The sequence below is a fragment of the Musa acuminata genome, chromosome BXJ2-3, assembly GCF_036884655.1.
Source record: "Musa acuminata AAA Group cultivar baxijiao chromosome BXJ2-3, Cavendish_Baxijiao_AAA, whole genome shotgun sequence".
In the NCBI taxonomy this organism is placed as follows: domain Eukaryota; kingdom Viridiplantae; phylum Streptophyta; class Magnoliopsida; order Zingiberales; family Musaceae; genus Musa; species Musa acuminata.
The window spans coordinates 33860666-33879975 of NC_088340.1; the positions used below are offsets into that span (position 1 = coordinate 33860666).

The window sequence follows — 19310 nt, forward strand, 5'->3', positions numbered from 1 at the left end:
TCGGGTTAAAGACATAACTAAGTCCGGTTCGGGTCAAGTCAAACAATTAGAACACAGGAAGAGCCAATTTAAATGGCATTCGTGTTATTAATACTAATCTATAAGGCTAAGGATTTGAGTTAATCCCGTACGTCCTCGAGGGCTCCGTGGGCAGCTCTTACGGACGCCAACACAGAGCCCGACGACGCCAGCCTTTCTCTCCCTCCTCCGTTCTCCATCTCCACCCGATCTCTCTCTCTCTCTCTCTCTCTTAGGGTTTGCGTGGCCTCTCCACTCTGACGATCGATGGCGGGGATACGGTGGTCGCCGGAGGACGCCGATCTGCTGCCGGCGCGGCCGCCCGGCGATCCGGTGTCGGACGACGACCGGTCGGTGGCGGCGGACTCGTGGTCCATCAAGAGCGACTACGGCAGCACCGTCGACGACGACCAGCGCCATGCCGACGCCGTCGAGGGCTTCCCCGGCTGCAGCTTTCCGGCCGCGTCAGATTACAGGTACCCCCTTTCCCTCTCCCGGCTCTGTTATCCCCTCTTTTGTTCTGAATCGGCACTCGAGACCTTTTGATTTGTTTTCGGTTGATTCAACTAGTCGTGTTTGCATCGTGCTGTGCATTTTGATATGCATATCGTTCACTTGCCATAGTAATGTATCTTCTCAGCGAAGCTATTTTACGGATCATCAGTGTTGGTATGGTGTCATTATCAGATTTTATTTCCATTGTTCCGAAATGTGTGATTTGAATGTCAATTTTTTATCTCAAAGATTGTTCCTCGGGAATCACGAATCTCAGATCCGGGAAAGCTCTCCAACGGAATGGCCTTCATGACAATGACGTCCATTTGACCAAAATTAAATCCTTGACAGGCATGGACTCGATCATTATCTTCCTAAATGTGACTTCAGCGTACAGGTTGCTAATTTTATTGTTCGGTCTCATGAGAAAAAGGCTTGGATTATTTCGTGGGTATGCTATGATAGATCTTATGTTCCAGGCTTGATCATAAAATATATTTCAACTTGTTTTTGGTTTAAGCAAACAATCATTATATCGTCACGGGTAAAAATCTAATTTTGTTCAGTCATGCACGACAATCATTACATCGGCGCTCAGGTACGTGTAGTAAGGTGTATGTGCAACTCGTTCATTATGATACTGATTGCTTTGAATGTGTCATCCTAATCAAGTGTTGATGACTAAATGGAGATGAATGTGACTAGTTCTGTTTTGATATATGGATGCAAATGCAGCTCTGACAAAGATGCTCCTGATGCCAATGAGGTTGAAACATCATTGATGGGCTCACAAAGCTACTGGAATTCTACTTATGCTGAGGACCTTGCGAATCTCCCTGAGCATGGGAATTCAAGCGAAGTTTGGTGAGTATCTCTTTGATGTTGCAACTTATTTGAATTTGTATCATTCATTATGATGATCATCTAAGTTCAATATTACTGGCATTGCTCTTTCCTAAATTTTCAGCATATTTAGTGCTAAGGATTGCTATTTCATTGCATGGATGTGTAATGATGCCTTTCTACACATTTCTGAACTGTTCCAATCATCATGCTTTGTTTCTGCGAGCAGAATCCCAAAAGTGACCTAGTCATATATCAGCACCTCCAGTGTGGTTCCGCTTGGTGTACGACTGTGCCATGGTATATTCTGATCCATGCTGACATATGTTAATCAGCATGGCTGTCACGCCCCTCAAAATATCCATGATTTTTAAAATTTTCGTCACAGACCAATCCAGGATCCAAACTAACGTTTGAGGACACTGAAAACATTCTATTCATATTCACATCCATAAAACCTGTGCAGTTTATAATCATATATCACATCACTCGATAATTCACATTTATGGCAACCCAAGCCAACTTGACAAACATGAACAACATTTATAAATCCACAAGCTAAATAAATTATACAATCAGAACTCCAACTATTCACCACAAGTTCATATCACCATAAATTAGACTTAACATTCTGAAATTCCAAATAAGAGAGATCTCCTAACACTTGGACACAGTATATCTATTTCGGTTCATCGACAACATTTCATTATATACAAGACATACTTATACAACAATATCGTAATAACCAACCAGACTTGCCCATTATTCTGAATAGCTATCCACTGCCTCAGCCCAAATCAAACATCTCGAAGAGTGACAAGCTGACCTGAAAGATTCATATAACAACGGAGTGAGCCAAAAACGGCTCAGCAAGTGACAAAGCATATTCAGAACAAAAGGAACGGTTTCAAACGAGTAAGGTATCATAATGCAAGGCAGAATACAAGAATTCTCAAGGATACCATCTCAATAGATACCAAATCATACGTATCATGTCATTCAAAACATAATTGATCCATAACGAATGGGGCATAGAGTAATTGGAACATATCAATGGCAGATAGGACATTTCAGAACGTATCAGTTCATAGCAAATGGAGCACAGAGTAATTGGAACATATCAATGGCAGATAGGACATTTCAGAACATATCAATTCATAGCAAATGGAGCACAGAGTAATTGGAGCATATCAATGGCAGATAGGACATTTCAAAACATATCAGTTCATAGCAAATGGAGCACAGAGTAATTGGAGCATATCAATGGCATATGAAATGTTCCGGAGCATATCAACGGCATATGGAACATTTCGAAGCATATCATCAGTGAATGAAGCATTTCAAAGCATATCGAAAACAAATATCGTACAAAAGCTCAAACGTCGTCTTTGACGTTGCAAACATATCAATCTTATCCAAAGCATGTACAGAAACACATAACCAAAGCTCTGGATATCATATCAAACATACAGAAGGTGTAGTGGGATCTCAGTCAGAATGTGATTCATCCATTTCTGAATGACCACATGACAAAAGTCTACAATATCCCACATAACGGGACCCCACAAAGCGGGCAAATAAGCGCATACCAGAATATCCCACAAAGCGGGACCCCACAAAGCGGGCAAATCAGCGCATACCTTTTACCATTTCTGGCAAAGGTCCAGACAATCCCACACACCAGAGTACAAAAGGATAGTTTCAACAATAAGTAGCATATATCGGAAGCACACGCGGAACAACAAACGTACATGTGCCTTTACGAGTCAATCCGAAGTAAGCAATAATCTTTCACAAGTATATTCAGATTTGAAGGGAATTGAAAGCAAGGGCACATATGGAATCCAAGCAATCACAAATAACTCAATTCAATAAGAAGATTTGATGAATTCAATGTCCAAAGGAATGAAACTGGAATAGGCACATATCGAAAGCAAATGCGGAACAATAGGATATACATGTGCCTATATGAGTCAATACGATATAGCATAAACGTTACACAATAGTTTTCAAGAATGCAAATAACTTTAAGGACAAGAGCATACAAGAATTCAGAGCAGTAATATAAAGCTCAATTGAATAAGAAGGCTAAAGGATATTAATTTCCAAAGGAATGAAACCAGAATATGAGAAATCGACCAAAGCTTTCCAAAGGAATGAAACCAGAATATGAGAAATCGACCAAAGCTCGATTTCTGGCAGAATACAGAAGGCACATTGAACAAATGATTCAAACTATCAATCGTGCTCCAATTTACTCAGAAATAATCATTGGATAATACTTTCGGATAAGACAGGCTTCATATGAATTGAACTGTCCAACAGAGAGAGTTACAAATAATTTGGTAAGCAAGTGTCGTAGAACAAAATCTCTGTTGGCAGAATTCATAATGTCAGATTCAACAGATAACTGGGCAGGTGTTTGGATTTCAGATCTTTCAATCCATATATCAAAGAAAGGTCTACGAGTCTAGTTTCCAATGAAATCAGTTTTGAACAAATCAGAGTTTCCACAAAGTCTTATAGGCAGTTCGGTATCAAAAGATCAGAATCTCAAAAGTTGCACAGATTCGAATCGTTACATGTAAACAGGAGATATAACAAATGCAAGGCTAGTACAATTCAAAGTTCCTCATATTCAAAGCAAATGTAGAGATAAAAATGGCAGTGAGGAAGATCAGGATACTTGCAATAAGACATATCAGAGCAATTATAGGGGAAACGATCAGGGAACTTGCAATAGAAAGGATCGAAACAAGTGGGAAACTTGCAATAAGAAATATCAAAGCAATTATAGGAGAAACGATCAGGGAACTTGCAATATAAAGGATTGAAACAAGCGGGAAACTTGCAATAAGAAATATCAAAGCAATTATAGGAGAAACGATCAGGGAACTTGCAATAGAAAGGATCGAAACAAGTGGGAAACTTGCAATAAGAAATATCAAAGCAATTATAGGAGAAACGATCAGGGAACTTGCAATATAAAGGATTGAAACAAGCGGGAAACTTGCAATAAGAAATATCAAAGCAATTATAGGAGGAACGATCAGGGAACTTGCAATAGAAAGGATTGAAACAAGCGGGAAACTTGCAATAAGAAATATCAAAGCAATTATAGGAGAAACGATCAGGGAACTTGCAATAGAAAGGATCGAAACAAGTGGGAAACTTGCCTTTCAAAGATTTCGATCCGAAGATCCAAAGAAGGTGCCAGCCCAAATCCTTCTACTTTTCCTCCGTGTCCTCTCTCTGTTTCGTTTTGTGCTCCCGTTTTCTTCCTTTCTTCGCAACTACACCACGTGTCGAACATCGAGGCACAGTCACCTGCTCTCTCTTACTCTCATTCCTTCTTTTTCTTTCCCAAACGCAGCTGCCACAGCCGCCGCCGTTGCCGCTGCTACAATCGCAGCCCCTTACACCGCACTACCTTCCTTCCTCCCTTCTCTCACAGACATAACTGCTGCATACGCAGTCGCTGCCGTTGCGGCCGCAATCCCGTCCGCAGCCCCTTTTTTCCCCCCTTTCCTTTCCTTTCTTTCCCGGCTGCAACTGCCGCAGTCGCAATCGCAGCCATGGCCGCAGCCACCACAACCGCAGCCTCTTCTTCCTCTGCTACTCTATTTCCTCTCCTACTTCTCTTCCAACTGCAGCTGCCACTGCCGCAGCTGCCACCCCTTCTCCTCTTCCTCTCTTCTTCCTCTCCTTCCCTTTCTCTTCTTCTTCCTTTCCTTCTCTTCTTTCCCAGCCACAGCTGCAGCTGCCATCACCGCAGCCGCAGCCCCTTCTCCTCTTCCTCTCTTCTTCCTCTCCTTCCCTTTCTCTTCTTCTTCCTTTCCTTTTTCTCTTTCCCTGCCACAGCTGCAGCTGCCATCGCCGCAGCCGCAGCCCCTTCTCCTCTTCCTCTCTTCTTCCTCTCCTTCCCTTTCTCTCTTCTTCCTTTCCTTTTTCTCTTCCTCTTTCCCTGCCATAGCTGCAGCTGCCACAACCGCAGCCGCAGCTACTTCTTTCCCTTCTCCTCTTCCTTCTCCTTCCTTTCTTCTTCTTCTCTCCCCGCTGCAACTGCTGCAGTCGCGGCCGCAGCCACGGCCGCAACCTCTCCCTCCTCCCCTGCTCATCTTCCTCTTCTTCTTCTCTTCCAGCTGCAGCTGCCATCGCCGCAGCTGCAGCCCCTTCTTCCCCGGCGTCACACACACCCTCTCCTCTGTTTCCTCTGCAGGAAACAGAGGTATCACACCTCTTTCTCTTCCTCTTCTTCTTCTTCTCCTCTTCCCCTCTTCCCTTTTCCTCCCCAAGGCCACACATCTCCTCGCTGCAGCCTTGCCGCAGCTATCTTCTTCTTCTTCTTCTTCTTCTTCTTCTTCTTCTTCTTCTTCTTCTTCCCTTTTCATCCTCAACGCCCCCACACATCCTCTCCTCTGTTTCCACCTGCGGGAAACAGAGGTGCTGCAGCCCTGGCTGCTGCAGCTGCCTCTCTTTTCCCTCTTCTTCTCCTTCTCTTCTTCTCCTCTTCCCTTTTCCTCCCCAAAGCCACACACCTCCTCGCTGCAGCCTTGCCGCAGCTATCCTCCTCTCTTCTTCTTCTTCTCTTCTCCCTCTTCTTCCTCTCTTCTTCTCCCCACGCCCCACAGCTCCTCGCTGCAGCCCTCGCTGCAGCCACCTCCTCTTCTTCTTCTTCTTCTCTTCTCCCTCTTCTTCCTCTCTTCTTCCTCCTCTCTTCTTTTCCCTCTTCTTCTTCTTTTCTTCACTCCTCATGCCCCACCGCTCCTCTCTGTTTCTCGAAGAAACAGAGAGTGCGTGGGAGGCGGTGGGATAAAACCGAATTTTCGGTTTTCCCTTTTTTTTTCTTTTTTTTTTTGCAACTTAGCAGTTTAGTCCTTGTAATTTCTATATTTACATATAGGTCCTCCAATTTACATATAAATCTTTATTAATAATTTTTAAAAGCGAGGGATATTACACTCTCCCCCCCTTAAAAGAAAATTTAGTCCTCTAAATTGATCATAGCTCAATCGATGAAAAGATGAGGATTATGATATCTCTATTTCCTCCTCCTACTCTTAAATAGTTTCATCAATACAATACAATTACATAATTATCCACGAGTGACCGAAATATTCTCCTCCTTGATCCTCAATAGACGGTAACCCGACCTTCAATCAATTTCTAAAAATACTTGCGTACCCTGTAATTAATCAAACAAGTGGTCACTTTAGAAAATACTCGTTTTTTGATGGTCACCTAATTCAACTATCTATAATCAATACAAAGCCTCAATGTTCCATCCATCTTTTAACTAACACCGGAGCACCCCATGATGAAATATTAAGCCAAATAAAATCCTCATTTAATAATCCTTGTAGTTGCTTTTCTAATTCCACTTACTCAAATGATATCTTTCTGTAGAGAGGTTTAGATATTGGGATTGTCCCAAAGGCCAAATCAAAGCAAAGTCACGTTTGGAGGTAATCCAAGCAATTCATCCTGGGATACATTAGGCAAGGAGATAAATAATGTCCAATACTCTCAAAATAAAAGATCGGCTGATCAAATATGCAAAAAGTGATCATTTGTTATATATCAATCCATACTGGTATGATAAGAAGATGGCCAATCCATACCAAGTATAATATCATAACTCCAAATCTCTAGAAGAACTAAATCAGCAAAAGTTCAAGTTCTCCAACAAAAATCAGACAAGAGGACCAGATTCAAGTTCGTTATCAAAGAATCTCCAATGATCGTATTTACATATAGCACATAATGTAGTGGTCTAGGTTGAATACCCAAGTGATAGGCAGAATATTCCGAATCAAATCATAGATGGGACCCATGGTCAAACAAATATTTGCATTCTTTCATAAACATGCATAATACCTTTGACCACTAATTCAGAAGTTTCAGAATCATATTTAGTGATAGCATACACTCTTACATGGGCTGATGATTTATGAGGCAGTGACTCTTTCTTCTTGTTCAAAGGGCAAACTTTTATTTTATGATCCAACTTTCTACAAGCAAAATAGACTCCAATCACCCGAAAACACAAACTTGTTTCATAATTTAACTTGTAATTCACACATGATTAAGTCTTTGGTGGTGACTTTCCTTTTCAAATTCAAATGTCTTGACCCTCTTGTCATTACTTTCTGATTCATTTCCAATCATATTCTTATTGGTAAACTTGTCCTTATCATTCTTGTCACTGATCTCCAAAAATTCTTTTCATTGTTGTCAATAATAATCAGCCTCTACTTCCAATATAAGGTGGCAAAAGAAATCTTTTGATCATCAAAACAATTTTGTACATCAAATATCTTCTCTGTTTGCATCATTCATTTTTCTACCACCAATGAAATTAGGTCCACCATGCTTCCGCTGCGCCACTCTGATTCAATATCCCCAATCAATCCTTTCATTCCCCTTAATTAATCAGAAACAATGAAATAGGAGGACCAAATGTCCTCATCATCCCAGATTCCTAAAATACATCAAAGAAAATTTCCACCAATCACTATAGTTCATTAGACCTCAATATATTTTGCACGTCAACATATCAAATATTTCAGTAATCCTCAAACAATGCTCTGATACCACCTCTGTCACGCCCCTCAAAATATCCATGATTTTTAAAATTTTCGTCACAGACCAATCCAGGATCCAAACTAACGTTTGAGGACACTGAAAACATTCTATTCATATTCACATCCATAAAACCTGTGCAGTTTATAATCATATATCACATCACTCGATAATTCACATTTATGGCAACCCAAGCCAACTTGACAAACATGAACAACATTTATAAATCCACAAGCTAAATAAATTATACAATCAGAACTCCAACTATTCACCACAAGTTCATATCACCATAAATTAGACTTAACATTCTGAAATTCCAAATAAGAGAGATCTCCTAACACTTGGACACAGTATATCTATTTCGGTTCATCGACAACATTTCATTATATACAAGACATACTTATACAACAATATCGTAATAACCAACCAGACTTGCCCATTATTCTGAATAGCTATCCACTGCCTCAGCCCAAATCAAACATCTCGAAGAGTGACAAGCTGACCTGAAAGATTCATATAACAACGGAGTGAGCCAAAAACGGCTCAGCAAGTGACAAAGCATATTCAGAACAAAAGGAACGGTTTCAAACGAGTAAGGTATCATAATGCAAGGCAGAATACAAGAATTCTCAAGGATACCATCTCAATAGATACCAAATCATACGTATCATGTCATTCAAAACATAATTGATCCATAACGAATGGGGCATAGAGTAATTGGAACATATCAATGGCAGATAGGACATTTCAGAACGTATCAGTTCATAGCAAATGGAGCACAGAGTAATTGGAACATATCAATGGCAGATAGGACATTTCAGAACATATCAATTCATAGCAAATGGAGCACAGAGTAATTGGAGCATATCAATGGCAGATAGGACATTTCAAAACATATCAGTTCATAGCAAATGGAGCACAGAGTAATTGGAGCATATCAATGGCATATGAAATGTTCCGGAGCATATCAACGGCATATGGAACATTTCGAAGCATATCATCAGTGAATGAAGCATTTCAAAGCATATCGAAAACAAATATCGTACAAAAGCTCAAACGTCGTCTTTGACGTTGCAAACATATCAATCTTATCCAAAGCATGTACAGAAACACATAACCAAAGCTCTGGATATCATATCAAACATACAGAAGGTGTAGTGGGATCTCAGTCAGAATGTGATTCATCCATTTCTGAATGACCACATGACAAAAGTCTACAATATCCCACATAACGGGACCCCACAAAGCGGGCAAATAAGCGCATACCAGAATATCCCACAAAGCGGGACCCCACAAAGCGGGCAAATAGCGCATACCAGAATATCCCACAAAGCGGGCAAATCAGCGCATACCTTTTACCATTTCTGGCAAAGGTCCAGACAATCCCACACACCAGAGTACAAAAGGATAGTTTCAACAATAAGTAGCATATATCGGAAGCACACGCGGAACAACAAACGTACATGTGCCTTTACGAGTCAATCCGAAGTAAGCAATAATCTTTCACAAGTATATTCAGATTTGAAGGGAATTGAAAGCAAGGGCACATATGGAATCCAAGCAATCACAAATAACTCAATTCAATAAGAAGATTTGATGAATTCAATGTCCAAAGGAATGAAACTGGAATAGGCACATATCGAAAGCAAATGCGGAACAATAGGATATACATGTGCCTATATGAGTCAATACGATATAGCATAAACGTTACACAATAGTTTTCAAGAATGCAAATAACTTTAAGGACAAGAGCATACAAGAATTCAGAGCAGTAATATAAAGCTCAATTGAATAAGAAGGCTAAAGGATATTAATTTCCAAAGGAATGAAACCAGAATATGAGAAATCGACCAAAGCTTTCCAAAGGAATGAAACCAGAATATGAGAAATCGACCAAAGCTCGATTTCTGGCAGAATACAGAAGGCACATTGAACAAATGATTCAAACTATCAATCGTGCTCCAATTTACTCAGAAATAATCATTGGATAATACTTTCGGATAAGACAGGCTTCATATGAATTGAACTGTCCAACAGAGAGAGTTACAAATAATTTGGTAAGCAAGTGTCGTAGAACAAAATCTCTGTTGGCAGAATTCATAATGTCAGATTCAACAGATAACTGGGCAGGTGTTTGGATTTCAGATCTTTCAATCCATATATCAAAGAAAGGTCTACGAGTCTAGTTTCCAATGAAATCAGTTTTGAACAAATCAGAGTTTCCACAAAGTCTTATAGGCAGTTCGGTATCAAAAGATCAGAATCTCAAAAGTTGCACAGATTCGAATCGTTACATGTAAACAGGAGATATAACAAATGCAAGGCTAGTACAATTCAAAGTTCCTCATATTCAAAGCAAATGTAGAGATAAAAATGGCAGTGAGGAAGATCAGGATACTTGCAATAAGACATATCAGAGCAATTATAGGGGAAACGATCAGGGAACTTGCAATAGAAAGGATCGAAACAAGTGGGAAACTTGCAATAAGAAATATCAAAGCAATTATAGGAGAAACGATCAGGGAACTTGCAATATAAAGGATTGAAACAAGCGGGAAACTTGCAATAAGAAATATCAAAGCAATTATAGGAGAAACGATCAGGGAACTTGCAATAGAAAGGATCGAAACAAGTGGGAAACTTGCAATAAGAAATATCAAAGCAATTATAGGAGAAACGATCAGGGAACTTGCAATATAAAGGATTGAAACAAGCGGGAAACTTGCAATAAGAAATATCAAAGCAATTATAGGAGGAACGATCAGGGAACTTGCAATAGAAAGGATTGAAACAAGCGGGAAACTTGCAATAAGAAATATCAAAGCAATTATAGGAGAAACGATCAGGGAACTTGCAATAGAAAGGATCGAAACAAGTGGGAAACTTGCCTTTCAAAGATTTCGATCCGAAGATCCAAAGAAGGTGCCAGCCCAAATCCTTCTACTTTTCCTCCGTGTCCTCTCTCTGTTTCGTTTTGTGCTCCCGTTTTCTTCCTTTCTTCGCAACTACACCACGTGTCGAACATCGAGGCACAGTCACCTGCTCTCTCTTACTCTCATTCCTTCTTTTTCTTTCCCAAACGCAGCTGCCACAGCCGCCGCCGTTGCCGCTGCTACAATCGCAGCCCCTTACACCGCACTACCTTCCTTCCTCCCTTCTCTCACAGACATAACTGCTGCATACGCAGTCGCTGCCGTTGCGGCCGCAATCCCGTCCGCAGCCCCTTTTTTCCCCCCTTTCCTTTCCTTTCTTTCCCGGCTGCAACTGCCGCAGTCGCAATCGCAGCCATGGCCGCAGCCACCACAACCGCAGCCTCTTCTTCCTCTGCTACTCTATTTCCTCTCCTACTTCTCTTCCAACTGCAGCTGCCACTGCCGCAGCTGCCACCCCTTCTCCTCTTCCTCTCTTCTTCCTCTCCTTCCCTTTCTCTTCTTCTTCCTTTCCTTCTCTTCTTTCCCAGCCACAGCTGCAGCTGCCATCACCGCAGCCGCAGCCCCTTCTCCTCTTCCTCTCTTCTTCCTCTCCTTCCCTTTCTCTTCTTCTTCCTTTCCTTTTTCTCTTTCCCTGCCACAGCTGCAGCTGCCATCGCCGCAGCCGCAGCCCCTTCTCCTCTTCCTCTCTTCTTCCTCTCCTTCCCTTTCTCTCTTCTTCCTTTCCTTTTTCTCTTCCTCTTTCCCTGCCATAGCTGCAGCTGCCACAACCGCAGCCGCAGCTACTTCTTTCCCTTCTCCTCTTCCTTCTCCTTCCTTTCTTCTTCTTCTCTCCCCGCTGCAACTGCTGCAGTCGCGGCCGCAGCCACGGCCGCAACCTCTCCCTCCTCCCCTGCTCATCTTCCTCTTCTTCTTCTCTTCCAGCTGCAGCTGCCATCGCCGCAGCTGCAGCCCCTTCTTCCCCGGCGTCACACACACCCTCTCCTCTGTTTCCTCTGCAGGAAACAGAGGTATCACACCTCTTTCTCTTCCTCTTCTTCTTCTTCTCCTCTTCCCCTCTTCCCTTTTCCTCCCCAAGGCCACACATCTCCTCGCTGCAGCCTTGCCGCAGCTATCTTCTTCTTCTTCTTCTTCTTCTTCTTCTTCTTCTTCTTCTTCTTCTTCCCTTTTCATCCTCAACGCCCCCACACATCCTCTCCTCTGTTTCCACCTGCGGGAAACAGAGGTGCTGCAGCCCTGGCTGCTGCAGCTGCCTCTCTTTTCCCTCTTCTTCTCCTTCTCTTCTTCTCCTCTTCCCTTTTCCTCCCCAAAGCCACACACCTCCTCGCTGCAGCCTTGCCGCAGCTATCCTCCTCTCTTCTTCTTCTTCTCTTCTCCCTCTTCTTCCTCTCTTCTTCTCCCCACGCCCCACAGCTCCTCGCTGCAGCCCTCGCTGCAGCCACCTCCTCTTCTTCTTCTTCTTCTCTTCTCCCTCTTCTTCCTCTCTTCTTCCTCCTCTCTTCTTTTCCCTCTTCTTCTTCTTTTCTTCACTCCTCATGCCCCACCGCTCCTCTCTGTTTCTCGAAGAAACAGAGAGTGCGTGGGAGGCGGTGGGATAAAACCGAATTTTCGGTTTTCCCTTTTTTTTTCTTTTTTTTTTTGCAACTTAGCAGTTTAGTCCTTGTAATTTCTATATTTACATATAGGTCCTCCAATTTACATATAAATCTTTATTAATAATTTTTAAAAGCGAGGGATATTACAATGGCGATCCTTGTTCTGGACTATCAAGAATTAATATATATATATGATCTACTTGTTAACAGTAGATACATATCACAATGAGTTATTAACATTTTTGCCTTAGTTTCGTATGTCATTTTTGCTGGCTGATTAATTATATCCAGGAAGTGTTTTTCAACAATAATGATTTTGCTGTTGATTGTCAATTGAAACTAAAACAAGACTTGTGTTCTTTATCAATTGGTCATAAATTGGAAATAGATTGTAGTCAGGAATTCTAAAATTTGTTAAGTGTCTCCTCTTTCTATTATTTATTTGTTACTGAAGTTAACATAAGCATCCTTTTCCCTGCAGGTTTGGTGTTGAAGTCATGGATATTCTTGTCAAGTGGACAAAAAACTTGTGTGCCAGCATCTGCCAAGGTCTAGATCGATCTGATAACAACAGCTGCAAAGCTGAACCAGGTGACACCTTCAGAGACTTGTCCAGCTGGCGTGTACTCGACATTGGAACTGGGAACGGTCTGCTTCTGCAGGAACTTGCAAAGCAAGGGTAAACATTTCATTATTTATATGATTTGGATTTAGCAATTTGCTTCAAGCATGTTGCAGTTTAGAGAAGCAGTCAATATTAGATAGAGATAGCATTACTTTTAATCTCAAATTGTCCATTTATTTTATATTTGGAAAATATATGTGCATCCAGCACCTTTTTTTTTTTTATCAATGTGATGTTGAACAATATTATTCATTGATACTTTCCTTTCTCTATGGATTTTGATAAATTCAACATCTAGATTTGATTTGCATAATGTCGAAACAACAAGTTAACAAGTTTCAGAATAGGTTTTGGGGCTATTATCCAACACTAATCACTGATCCATGACCACCTGAATTTGAGTTGGGCTTTGGAACAGAGGAGTGCAGGAAAATTGATTTAAGCATTTTTGGAAGTTCACATTGACAAAGAAATCAGCATTCAGAGGAGGCAAGGTCATCAATGACTGTGGTCGCAAGTACATACTGGCTAAAGATTTTAGTGACAACACCAAGCACAGCAGGCAACAACATCTACAAGTTGTTAACACTTAACAGTGATTGTTTTCCTTGTCATTGAAAATATACCAGTTAACTTGTCACCAAACTGTTAAGGCTGGTTGGCAAGATAAATGCTCATAAAGACCTGTAAGTCAATATTTAATTTCTTTACATCTGATCAAGAACTGAAGCTATTTTCTAGAAATGTCGATATTCAAAATTGTTTACCTGCAGTTTTTGATGCGATCTTGTATGGTTTAATCCTGCTTGTTCCCTAAATGATTCTGTTTGTATTAGGCTTAGCTGGAATATATTCTTATTAGTGATTGAGGAATCTCCACTAATATTTAGATTATTCTATGGCTCTTTTTTCCTGTCCAATATGTTTGCAAAAGAGTAATTATTGATAATTTTGCAGGTTTCATGATCTGACTGGAGTTGATTACAGCGAGAGAGCTATTGAGCTTGCCAAATCTCTTGCTGTTCGTGGTGGATTCTCCTACATAAACTTTGTGGTATGTCTTAAGCCATACTTCCTGCAATGTTTGCTACTTGCTATCACTCTTGTATGCCCTCTCCGTCATGACACAATTGTAATTGTTGGTGATCATGCACCCCCATACAAGAGCATCCAAATAACTATCTGATGGTGCTTAATATGATTGTGCATCTTGTAGTCTAAGCTCTTGAAGAAACTATGTTTAATGCAATTTGAAACTACAAATAAAATCTGTAAGCTTGCAGTTTGAATGATGGCCTTTAAATGTAGGAGCATGATCAAAATAGAGAACTATGATGAGCTTTAAGAAAATAGTTCAGATCCAGTCAGTATAATAGAGCTGGAAGTTGAGTGGGAGCCGTAAGTTAGGGAAACCTAAATTGCCTTGGAGTTCAACCACCAGCTTATGATAGCTGTCTGATTAACAGTTTTAAAAAGACAGTAACAAAGAGAGATTTATTTGGACTACAATGCTAGTTTATCATCGGTCATTCAACAATGATGGTGCAAGTTTGATTGAGGACACTAGCAGGTTAACGCACTCAAAGTTTTGACGGATCCAGATAGATTGTCATGGTGTGCCAACTTCCAAGATATGCGACACATGATGATCGAAGTTAGAAAAGAAATCCAGACACTATACCTAGGCTTCTAATATCTGTTGTGCAGTATGTCCTTTAATTGTGTTATAGATGTAAATCATGTAATACCAACCATATGGACTTATAAATTTCCTCTGCTTTTCTTCTTTTAGTGATAGATGGATCTAAGATTGAATTTTGTTATTTAAATCATCTTTCCCTTCATGATATGAACCTATAGGCAACTTGACGGTAGCTGTTGGGTTTCTTTTGTAAATATATTCTCTTTCATAATTATCTTGCAGGTCGACGATGTCCTTGAGACAAAACTTGGCAGGAGCTTCCAACTTGTTATGGACAAAGGGACTTTGGATGCCATAGGGCTACATCCAGATTTTCCTGTCAAACGGTTATTTTATGATTTTATCTATGATTGAAACTTTTAGAGATCTACTGCTCTTGGTTTCAATGTTTCTGTATCATCTAAAATTTTTCAAGCATTATAGACCTACTCCATTATAAAATCATACTTTAAGTGCTTCAGCAGTAGTTTGTTATAGCTGTACGATGAAACGTGGTTTGAGTTTACGAACCATTTCTGCTTGGTTACAAGCGTTATAATTTGGCGTGTTCCTGATACAGATGAAAACAACAATTAGCAACAATTATTTCAGGCAGGATTATCTTCCTCCATTTATCACTCTTTAAGGGAAACACTTTTTTTCCATATTCTTGAAATACTGGGATGTTTAGAGAAATCATGTGAAATATCTGGTGCTTTAGATAACATTGATGATTTTACTTTCATAATCGTATGAATAAGCTTTATTGACTTTCTTGGTACTCACGTTCCAGGATGATGTACTGGGACTCTGTCTCGCATCTGGTTGCTCCGGGCGGGATACTGGTTGGCAACTTATAGTTCATTTATAAATTTGTTCTTTGAACTGAAATATATTTATTCCTTCCATTTAAAACCAATTTCAAATTTCAGAAGCTTCCATATGTTATTTCTCAGACTTCACCCCTCACCATCTCCTTATACACATGGATTTTGTTTGCAGGTAATCACTTTATGTAACCGCACAAAAGATGAACTACTGCAAGAGGTTGAACAATTCAACCAACAAAGGCTTGGCTCCCAAGAAGAGAACTCAAGCACTGAGTCTGCAGTCTTCCAGTACCTCAATCATGTTCAGACCTATCCTACTATAACTCTCGGCGGTGTCGATGGGTCTCGCATCACCACTGTAGCACTAGTCCGCCTTTGACTGGTTGATTGTTTCTTTTTATTCTCCCTTTTAGAGTTGATGAACTGGCCTCTGCCTGTCTTCTATCCTCACTTTGGGAGTTCTCTAATTTCATTTGGTTTTCCTCCGTTGTCTTGACAGGTTGTCACTTGTCAGTTACGTTGATGGATTTGTCATGTGGACCCGCTGCCATCTGACTAATGTTTATCAAAATTTATGTGGAAAAAGATGCTATAAAATTGATGGAAATCGACCCCATGTCAATATAGAATGAGTACTATGTGTATTATTGATTTTTGTCGTAACGTTAATTATAAATTAGTTCTTATTTCGATCTTTACACTTTCAAAAGTTATATCAAAATTTTTATATTTACAAAAACAAAACGTTTAACATCGTTTCTTATCACATTGTGTTTATGTTCATCGTTTCTTATCACATTGATGATAAATTAAAGTGAGATAAAATTAATATATGCTTGTGATATTGTCGTTAGCGTATCTTTCAAACTCAGGAATCTATGATCTTTCAGTTCCCTCCTACTATGATTTCATGCTGAATATTTAAGACCACAAAATATGTCCTGTTGTGATCAAAATTTTTCTTCATAGGATCCAACGTTAAGCTCATCAGAAGCATAGGAAGACCACACACTCTCTCCCAGATTTCATGCTTCGCAATCACTTAACGATTGCGATCTCCTCCTTCGGAGAGCAAGTCAACGCGAATGCTTCCTTGGAGTCTCCTTCACGCTCAAAGTGTATTGTATTGCTCATTTTGGCTCGAGGAATCTGAGCCAGCTTTTGTCGGGATCGCTTCGATTCCACATGTCGGTATCATGAATGAGTGCCCGTTCCTCCAATGAACCGCGACATCGATGTTGCCGTCTTCGCCGTCGTCGTCTGTTTTGGAAGAATAGAATGCTTTCGTTCTGCTGAAACTAATGGTCGAGTTTTGATTTTAGTGGCAACTCGAAGACAGACGATCTCCATATATCCCCTTCTCGTCTCCGTGTTCTTCCCCTTGCTAACATCAATCTCCTCGTTACTTCCATAAACCCATGGAAGACAACAAAGACGTGTACACGAAAGATGGGACGACAGATCTCCATGGAAACCCAGTTATCAAGAAGAACACCGGAAATTGGAGAGCTTGTCCCTACATTCTCGGTACAACATGCATCTACATGGTTTGATCTTGTTAGCTTCCGCAGATGCTTACGCTATGTGGTTGGCTGATCTGCAGCAAACGAGTGCTGCGAAAGGCTGGCGTACTACGGGATGAGCACCAACATGGTGAACTACATGAAGGATCATCTCCACCAAGAGAATGCCACAGCAGCGAAGAACAACACCAACTGGTCCGGTACATGCTACATCACACCCCTGCTTGGGGCGTTCATAGCTGATGCCTACCTGGGAAGATACTGGACGATTGCCGGCTTCATGATCATCTATATCTTGGTAAGGAACCAATGGAGTCGGTCGGGATTGATTGCGTGGAGAATTCAGATAAGTAGCTCGTCTTCGACTTGATTACAGGGTTTGACACTGTTGACGATGACCGCGTCAGTGACGGGTTTGAAACCTCCTTGCCAAAATGGTCTCTGCGATCCAACGACGGCACAAAGTGCAGCATTCTTTGTGGCACTCTATCTTATTGCGCTGGGGACGGGAGGAATCAAGCCATGCGTCTCTTCCTTCGGCGCCGACCAGTTCGATGAATCCGACGAGTCGGAGAAGAAGAGGAAGAGCTCCTTCTTCAACTGGTTCTACTTCTCCATCAACGTAGGCTCCCTGGTTGCTTCTTCTGTGATAGTTTGGGTTCAGACGAACGTGGGATGGGGATGGGGGTTTGGGATCCCGGCGGTGGTGATGGCTGTCGCGGTGGCGAGCTTCTTCTTCGGCACTCCCCTGTATCGGCACCAGAAACCCGGAGGAAGCCCGCTTACGCGCATTGCTCAGGTTGTGGTGGCATCTTGGAGGAAGTGTGGAGCGAAGGTGCCCGATGACAAGTCACTGCTTTATGAGATTACGGAGAAGGAATCCGCCATTCGAGGCAGCCGTAAGCTTGACCACACAGATCAATTCAAGTAAGTCCACTGCAACTCGCATGCAGTTGGCATGGATCGAAGCGAATGAATGGTCTGATTCTTTCCCTCTCAGGTTCCTCGACAAGGCTGCGGTAGAGACGCAAGCAGACAAACTGACGGGTCCGGTGAACCCATGGGGGCTGTGCACGGTCACCCAAGTGGAGGAGCTGAAGAGCATTCTGCGGCTTCTGCCCGTTTGGGCAAGCGGCATCGTCTTCTCTGCCGTCTACAGCCAGATGGGCAACATGTTCGTGCTGCAGGGCGACACCATGGATCGGCACATGGGCCCCCACTTCGAGGTACCGGCGGCGTCGCTCTCCATGGCCGACACCATCGGCGTGATCATGTGGGTCCCGATCTACGATCGCATCATCGTGCCGGCGGTCCGAAGGTGGACCGGCCGGGAGCGCGGCTTCACGCAGCTGACGCGCATGGGCATCGGCCTCGTCATCTCCATCTTCCCCATGTTGGCAGCCGGTGCTCTGGAGGTGGTAAGGCTGCGAACCGCGGCGCGGCACAACCTGTACGACGACCCCGATGCCTACGTTCCCATATCCATATTCTGGCAGGTGCCGCAGTACTTCATCGTGGGCGTCGCGGAAGTCTTCACCTTCATCGGGCAGCTGGAGTTCTTCTACGACCAGGCACCCGACGCGATGAGGAGCATGTGTTCCGCCCTCTCGCTCACCACGGTGGCGCTTGGCAACTACTTAAGCTCCTTGCTCGTCACGATCGTGGCTGCCGTTACGACGAGGAACGGGAAGCTCGGATGGATCCCGGATGATCTTAACCGCGGCCACCTCGATTACTTCTTCTGGCTCCTGGCCGTTCTCAGCCTTCTCAACTTCGGCGTGTATCTCTTGATCGCCAAGTGCTACACCTACAAGAAGACAATAGACGATGAGAAGACAACAGCTAATGACGCTGAGCTGCTGTGAGGCTTGTAATAGGTTGGGTTGCTTTAGCAGACAGGCGAGGCTGTGGAAGAACTCCACCAGGTGTTTGCGTTTTGTTCGATGCTGGTCGTGCTTTAATGGAGCTCTGCAAGTTGGCAATCCTGCGATAGCTTGACTTGTTCTTGTGACATTTTTAGCATCCCTAAAACAAAGAAATCCCATCTCGAGTGCTCTCTATATATACACCATGAAGTTTGAACAAAGTGAAACCATTATACACCACAAGAGATGAGATTTTTCCTTCTTTTTTCGATTGCATAAAAAGAATTATTGAAGACAAGAAAATGCGATACATGCGCGGGGCT

The 19310-nt window shown here is 42.1% G+C and overlaps 2 protein-coding genes across 3 annotated transcripts; both read left to right on the forward strand.

The window, feature by feature from the left end:
* Positions 1-123: 123 nt before the first annotated feature.
* Positions 124-16206, forward strand: LOC103978579 (uncharacterized). 2 transcript variants are annotated; one of them, XM_009394417.3, is made up of 8 exons: positions 124-494; positions 1249-1377; positions 12945-13142; positions 14046-14142; positions 15013-15116; positions 15563-15614; positions 15772-15981; positions 16099-16206. In XM_009394417.3, the coding sequence occupies exons 1-7, from the start codon at positions 286-288 to the stop codon at positions 15976-15978; spliced, it is 996 nt and encodes a 331-aa protein (XP_009392692.2). In that variant the 5' UTR covers positions 124-285; the 3' UTR covers positions 15979-15981; positions 16099-16206. The 2 variants fall into 2 exon arrangements, with proteins under 2 accessions (XP_009392692.2, XP_009392691.2); XM_009394416.3 differs by having other exon boundaries at positions 15772-16206.
* Positions 16207-16721: 515 nt separating this feature from the next.
* Positions 16722-19182, forward strand: LOC103978583 (protein NRT1/ PTR FAMILY 8.1-like). Its single transcript, XM_009394423.3, has 4 exons — positions 16722-17126; positions 17203-17420; positions 17499-18049; positions 18123-19182. Exons 1-4 carry the CDS (start codon positions 17018-17020, stop codon positions 18985-18987), a joined length of 1743 nt encoding a protein of 580 aa, XP_009392698.2. The 5' UTR covers positions 16722-17017; the 3' UTR covers positions 18988-19182.
* The last annotated feature ends 128 nt before the right edge of the window (positions 19183-19310 follow it).

Excerpts from the sequence above, each read along its gene's own strand:
- LOC103978579 (XM_009394416.3), top strand. The coding sequence starts at position 286 with ATGGCGGGGATACGGTGGTCGCCGGAGGACGCCGATCTGCTGCCGGCG. Across the intron at positions 1,378-12,944 it reads GGGAATTCAAGCGAAGTTTG|GTTTGGTGTTGAAGTCATGG; the intron begins GTGAGTATCTCT and ends TTTTCCCTGCAG. Across the intron at positions 14,143-15,012 it reads TCTCCTACATAAACTTTGTG|GTCGACGATGTCCTTGAGAC; the intron begins GTATGTCTTAAG and ends ATTATCTTGCAG.
- LOC103978583 (XM_009394423.3), top strand. The coding sequence starts at position 17,018 with ATGGAAGACAACAAAGACGTGTACACGAAAGATGGGACGACAGATCTC. Across the intron at positions 17,127-17,202 it reads AGCTTGTCCCTACATTCTCG|CAAACGAGTGCTGCGAAAGG; the intron begins GTACAACATGCA and ends GCTGATCTGCAG. Across the intron at positions 17,421-17,498 it reads TCATGATCATCTATATCTTG|GGTTTGACACTGTTGACGAT; the intron begins GTAAGGAACCAA and ends ACTTGATTACAG.